This window comes from Frankliniella occidentalis, unplaced genomic scaffold (assembly GCF_000697945.3).
Source record: "Frankliniella occidentalis isolate FOCC.00 unplaced genomic scaffold, Focc_3.1 Scaffold57, whole genome shotgun sequence".
Classification (NCBI taxonomy): Eukaryota; Metazoa; Arthropoda; class Insecta; order Thysanoptera; family Thripidae; genus Frankliniella; species Frankliniella occidentalis.
Genome location: NW_026267187.1, coordinates 389,876 through 396,525, shown reverse-complemented (window position 1 = coordinate 396,525; position 6,650 = coordinate 389,876). Strand labels below are relative to the sequence as shown.

Genomic DNA, 6,650 nt, shown 5'->3' with positions numbered 1-6,650 from the left:
CTGAGGTTCGTGCTGGTCTTTGCAGGCTGCTAAATAGGTCGGAAAAACCGCGGGGTCACCATACTGCTCCGCCTCCTCCGCCCAGTCGTGAGCCAGGTCCATGTCTCGCCTGCCCAGCTCCACGCGCTCGATGGCCTGGTTGGGGAGGTGGCGGGCGACAGTCATCCACTCCTCCAGCTCCTCATCCACTTCCTCCTCATCCGGGCCCTCGTCGTCCTCCGCCGGGGGCAGGTCCTCCTCTCCTCGCGGAACCACTCCGTGCGCCACAAACGCCTCCCGCCATGTGCCGTGCTCGCCCCGGGCCTCGTCCTCCGTGCGCCAGGGCACGTGCAGGAGCACATGCTGGCGGTAGTAGGCCTCGTTGCGGACCTCGCAAGTGGAGCGGCGGAGACGAGGGTTCACACCCACGATGTTGCAGAGTGCCGGCTTGAAGTACCTGCAACGCGACTAATAGTAGAGGGGGATCGAAACACCGATAAAACAGTCGTTATACACAAAACATTCGTGCAATTCGTGCAATCGTGGAGACATTCAGATAACATGAAATCCTACGCCAACGATCATACACTGGAAACGCAAGTGTGTGAATATCCAATCGTACACTTAGACGGGTAAAGGTGTGATTTTTTTTGATTTTTTTTTTAGAAAATTCGCACGTTTACCCCCGTAAGTGTACCAATGGGTATTCACACACCTGCAGGTGAGCGACATTCACACACTTGCGTTTCCAGTGTATCAATCAGAAAATGTGGATGTGCCAGAGAGTTACATAAGTAGAGATATGGATGTTCATGCAGTAAAAGGAAAAATGCATTCAACGCGGGCTACTGATTTTTTCAAAGATGAAAATAAAAGGTCGACTGATGGATGTGCATGCGTAAAAACAAACCGATCATTACCGTAGTTGAATAAAAACGCGGAGAACCGTATTTTTATTGTTCTGATAAACCGTAGTACGTTTTCAGATTTTGTACATATTTCACACGATAAATGTACTAATATCCGAAGTATAAATTAACGAGAACTCTGCAAACGGGAAAGAACAATTCTGTGCCAAAATCCTAAAGAAATTCGTGGGGCAGTTTAAGAGAGTAGTGGCACACGTATAAGTGCACAACCTTCGACTTAAACACATGCAACTTCACTGCTACGCAGTTGAACTCTTGGCAGTATGTAACTTGTAGTTGCAAACGTACTAAGACAATTATACACTGTTGTTTAAATACTGTGGCGTCACATTGTACAAAATGTTAAATGTGTAGCATTGTCTGATATATCACGTCACATTTGTTGTAACGTGCCAGAGTTACGCTTACCATGCACTGGGCTTGTGCGGGCAGAGCGATGCAAGGATGTCACATTCCAAAAAATGTGACATATTTTACAGAATGTTATACAATTCACATTTTGTAGAATGTGACCTCACGGTATCTTAATAACAGTGTTGTTGCACACATGGTAAATTAGTACGTTTGAACAAAAATACTATGGCTACTTTACTGGCTGCTCATAGATTTTAGTCATCAAAAACAAAATAAAATACTAACAACATATGTTACATGCAAGTTCTTACCGCTTGGTTGCTCGGTTGTATCTGTAGTCACGAGCAAAGGACCATAGCGTTACCTCCTCCAGGAGACGTGGCCGTTTTGGATAGCGCTCGAGTACAGACCCTCTGTGAGCGCCCTGGTCAGAGTTTGACTCTCCGCCGGTCTCGCCCTGCTCACCACCCTCTTCAGCGAGCGGGCCGTCGTCAGGATCGTCTACTTCGTCCTGAGAGTCAGCGTCTCCAGTTGGCCTGCCACACAATACCCAGTCATTAGCGTAAAAATTTACCTTAACGAACTGCCTAGAGCAGTGCCACAGCTTTTGGCTCGTTGCAAGGTGAAGGATCTCCTGCGAAGAATAGTCCCTTTCGCTGATGGACTGAACGCAACGTCTTTGGATGGCCTTGCGCGCACTTTCATCATCCCTCAGATCCTTCATCGCATCTTGAAAAAGTTCTTGCATGCCCATGGACTTTTTCTCTCCCTTTGCAGCGTATTTCGCAAGGTAATTTGCAAAGGCCTGTTTGGAAAGGATCGGCTTACCATCCATGTTCCCAATCCACGCAAGAATGGCTGATATTATGTGGCCGTTAAGAAGAGGGTCATTCCGGCGCGGGACGAATTGGGGCTCGCCCTTGTCGTCAAACACGATCTGAGTCTCGTCAGAGAGAGGGAAGGGGAACTTAAATCTACACTCTAGAGGCTGGCCCGGTCTCTTGCGACGCAAGCAGTAGCCCTCAGAGCAGCGCGTGTGCCGCTGCACACGGTTCAGGATCTCTCCCAGGTGGCGCTCACGGTCCTCAGGGGCGACATCGCTGGTGCGCTTTCGGCATGGGTGCACGGCCGAGTTGGGGAGACCCAGGCCGCAGTTCCACGCGCTGACGATGCGGTCGAAGTAGGCGACGACGTCAGCAAACTCTTCTGGGGTCATCTCCTTGAGCCGCGTCACATCTGGAGCACCCTCGAGGTAAAGAAGAGCATGAACATGTGGGCTTCCACGGAACTGCCACTCGAACCGCCACCAGAAGTCCTTTAAGGGATACATTAATTTAAAAATTTTGAGTAGGAAATACTCTGCCCTTTTAATGAAAAACATGCTTGGGACAAATGGCTGATCGGCAATAAAGTTTCGCCGCTGCTCCTCCGTCAATTCGTCAAGCGTCACGCGTTCCTCGTTGGAGAAAGGGACGTGTTGCTGCTCTAGGATGAGACGAAACAGGTCCGGCCAGTGAAGATCTGCAGCGGAGAGAGTAACAAACAGAGTAGGCAGTCCAAGCTCGTTAACCATGTCCAGCAACTCGCTAAGGCGCGCCCCCCAGTACTGACGCGTGCCGTGCAATTTGTTGCCATAGAACATGATCTCCCGTGTGAGTGCTGGCCTAGCTGCCACCATCTCGCGGAGCTCGCCCACCGTTCTGCCCTGCAGCGCTTCGTTCCTCCTCACGAAGAGGCTGCCTGCCCGCAGAGCCTCGTGCCGCGTCACTGTATTGAACGCGAAGAAGCGGAAGCGAGGGTCGTTGGCAAACCGGCCATCCTTGTACTCCAGCAGGTGTTTGAAGTACTGCCTCGGAGTTACACGGTACTGCCGGTCGATGCTTAAGTCCGCTGCACCTGTTGGGAAAAGGGTCGGAAATGCCATAGCTACATAGCCCGGCGTATTGAACTCGTCCACCGGGGCACTGCCACCGGAGGGCCAGTCCAACACAGCCGACACCTGCTCCTCCTGGTGGTGGTGCTGCAAGAGCGGGACACCTGATGACGCGATGCCGTGGGCACCCTGCTCCGCTACTCCGACCCCCGCATTCTCGACGAGGACCTCGGCGTCGTCCTGGCGGCTCGCGACTTCCTGTGACCCGGTGGTTGCAGACTCTGGCGGTGGCGAAGCATTGAACGCTGGAGGATCGTCGGGTTCCTCGTAGTCATACCTTTAGGAAATGACAAAAGGCCACTGAGCAATTGTTGCACAGGAAACATATTTCTGTGAATGCCCCGTTAAAATGAGGAAAGCACTTCCCGGTGCTATTTTCCGCCCCATGTTTAAAGTTTAAAACAAACTGAATTTTTCCACCCGTTTTATTTTTCAGGAAAACTATCGACCCTAATTTAATAGTAAATTGATTGCAAAGTGGTCATAACACGATTTGAGATAGTCTGCCTTGATCGTTAAGATTGGTGAAGGTAAGACTTGTGTGAAGCCCGAAAAGTCGGTGCATTTAGATATTAAACTCAAAACAATTGTCTTTCATCTGACTTTTCCAGGAAAACCCTAGCCTTACCTTAGGAGTTTAAAAAAATACTAAATAAGTAAAACATGAGAATTCGTCAATCTATGCTCGGCGCATGCGAAACGGATTTTTTTCGGAAACAACCAGCAATAGTTGCAGACATATTGCCCTATTCATCTTTACAAGAAAACATCCATTGCCGAACCAATTATTACTTACCCCTGTACTTCCGAGAAGGCATCCCCGTCTTCTGGAAGTAGAGCCAAATTGTCCTCGTTCAGGTCAATGTTGGCGTAGTGAGGGTTGTTCTCGCGTAGCCAGACGAGAGCGGCTCGAACGACACCTGACCTAACCCGGAAGTCAACGTGGCCACTGGAGTCCCGCATGCGTACCGCGACAACTGACGTTAAGTCCTGCACACGATTTACGAATACTTACAAACACGTTTAGTCCCAGAGGGTAACGTTATGACTACACAATGAACGAAAGCGTATTAATGAAAAAAGTTCCATATTTCTCACAAAAGGAAGGAAAGTATTTAGCTTTAAGTGGTCCAAAAGATTCGATTTGGGCCAGAATTTCAGAAGATTCAATTCGGATATTTAACTATGGGTTCGACTCGATTCGGGTAGAATTTTAGGAAATTTGATTCGATATGAAGTTAAAAACCTGATTTACACAGCCTTTAGCTAAACATTAACACGGTGACACCATTCAAAACTACACGACTCAAGGATGGAAATACGTAGGCAAATTACATATAAAACAACATACAAAATTCAAGTGTGTTCAGCAGACTTATTTATCAGTGTGTCTGTTCACGGTAAAAGCAATGTCTCATTTTTAGAGGGAAAGGAAAAAGCTTTGAGGAAATTTCTTGAAGCTTTGAGGAAATTTCTTGGTTTAAGGAAAGCTTCTCAGATTTGGAGGTAGTCTCCTCAAAATATGTGTGATGCCCTAACAGAAAACGACCACCCTCTGAAGTCCCTTTTTTGAAATCCCTCAGATGACCCTTTTCGAAGTTCCTTGGAAGTTCCTAAAGGGAGCAAAAAAGGACTTAGGGATTTCATATTCCCTGGACGTTTGAAATCCCGCGGAAGTTCCGCCGACGCTCTGAGCCAATCTTTGCTCCAGGCCGTTAGAGAGCTCTAACATGCCTATAAATAATAACAATAGGTGCCCATATACATACATTTAGTATTGATACAGTCCCTCTGACGTGTTAAAAATTGCCTAGGAAGCCTCCTTCACTATGTTCTGTGAATGATGCAAAATTTAAAATCACCGAGCAAAGAGACTTCGGAGGGATTTGACTTAAAAGGGATTTCTGAGGAATTACGATTCGCTTGAAATCCCGTTTTAGTCCCCCAAAAACTGAGGGACAACTTTGGAACATGAGAGGGACAAAGTAGGGACTTCGTTTTCTGTTAGGGTGTTTACTCAATTTTTGTAGAGATGCCATGAAATGAGGAGTTTTAACTGAAACATTGTTTTCATCGAGAGGGCAGACACCAGTTAATCGTGATTTACGAAACCGTTTCATTTTATACCACTACAAAACCGATAGAAACGAATAATACTCGTTAATTTCAGTTACGAACTATTCGTGAGTGATTATCGTGAAAAAATTGCCACGTTTTTGTAGTTAACCATGTTAGTAGCGTACTCTCTAAATGTAAAGGAAAACGGACAATTTTGTCCGTAGATTTGGAACCGATTTGTGCACATCCGGAAAGGAGGCAATTTTGTTCCTTAAATTGGACAAAATTGTGCAAAGTCTCACACAATTTGTCTTGTTTTAGGAACGGAATTGCATCCTTTCTGGATGTGCACAAATCGGTTCCAAATCCACGGACAAAATTGTCCCTTTACATTTAGAGTGTAACTTGTATACAGTCAATGTCGTTCCTTGACGAAGGTGGTGTAATAGGGTACTCCGGGGCTCGACTAGACCGGAAGGACAAGAACAAAAATCGTCGGGCGTGTGTAGGAGCGGGGTACTGCCCCCACCCTGCCCTGCTCCTCCCCGCGCCCGACGATTTTTGTTCTTCTCCTTCCGGTCTAGCCGAACCCCGGAGTACCCTATAACGACGCGGTTTCTGTCGTACGATGAGATTTTCGTCACTTTCGCCAAAGAAAGACACTGGCTGCTAACAAAAGTACCTACAAAAGTGTCCTTAATTTGCGGCCAAATTTTAAACAGTGCCCTGTAGTAAGGTTTGAACAGAAAAAGGAAAGATACCTGTACGCGGTGAGGCAGGGAGCGAGCCAACTCGTTGACGTTCTGCGGGAAGGAGATGACGTTGCCACTGTAGCCCATCTGGTGTCCGCGAATCTTGTACACGCAAACGACAGGATGGACCCGCGCGATGAGCTGTTGCTCTACGAATGTGAGCGCACGAAGTGCGTCGGGCACTTCACCAGGGTCCATATTGTTCTCGGCGGTAAATTTCTTGCAAATTCGTCCACAACTCCGCCGAGGAGTGAATTCGAGCGACCGCCTGCCACACTGGTCACACACAAACCAGTGCAAGCGTTTCATAGCATCCTCGAACAACTCGCACGGTCCCTGGGGTTCGACAGGGTCGGCACGGGCTCTACCCCTCGGCGCGGGTTGGGGAGCATTAGAGTCGACGACACGCGAGCGAAGGTGGCGCACGTTATCCGTGTGAAGACGCACGGCGCGAGCTTCGAACGACTCGGCGAGACGCGCGGCTCTCTTGCGGGCCGTCTGATCCCTCCGACGGGTCTCAGCAACATCCGGTGCCTCCGCAGCCCTCGCGTCGGCCTGTCGGATGGCCTGGAGCTGTAGACGAGCAGCCGACTGTTCCGGCGACTCCGCAGCCCTAGCTGTAGTGTGGCGGTCAGCGTCACCACG

At 48.7% G+C, this 6,650-nt stretch overlaps 1 protein-coding gene across 1 annotated transcript; it reads right to left on the bottom strand.

Annotated features, from left to right (window-relative positions):
• Positions 1-1,569: 1,569 nt before the first annotated feature.
• LOC127749476 (uncharacterized) lies at positions 1,570-4,158 on the bottom strand. Its single transcript, XM_052267707.1, has 2 exons — positions 3,992-4,158; positions 1,570-3,472 (listed from the first exon to the last, which is right to left on the bottom strand). The coding sequence occupies exons 1-2, from the start codon at positions 4,156-4,158 to the stop codon at positions 1,570-1,572; spliced, it is 2,070 nt and encodes a 689-aa protein (XP_052123667.1).
• Between the last annotated feature and the right edge of the window lie 2,492 nt (positions 4,159-6,650).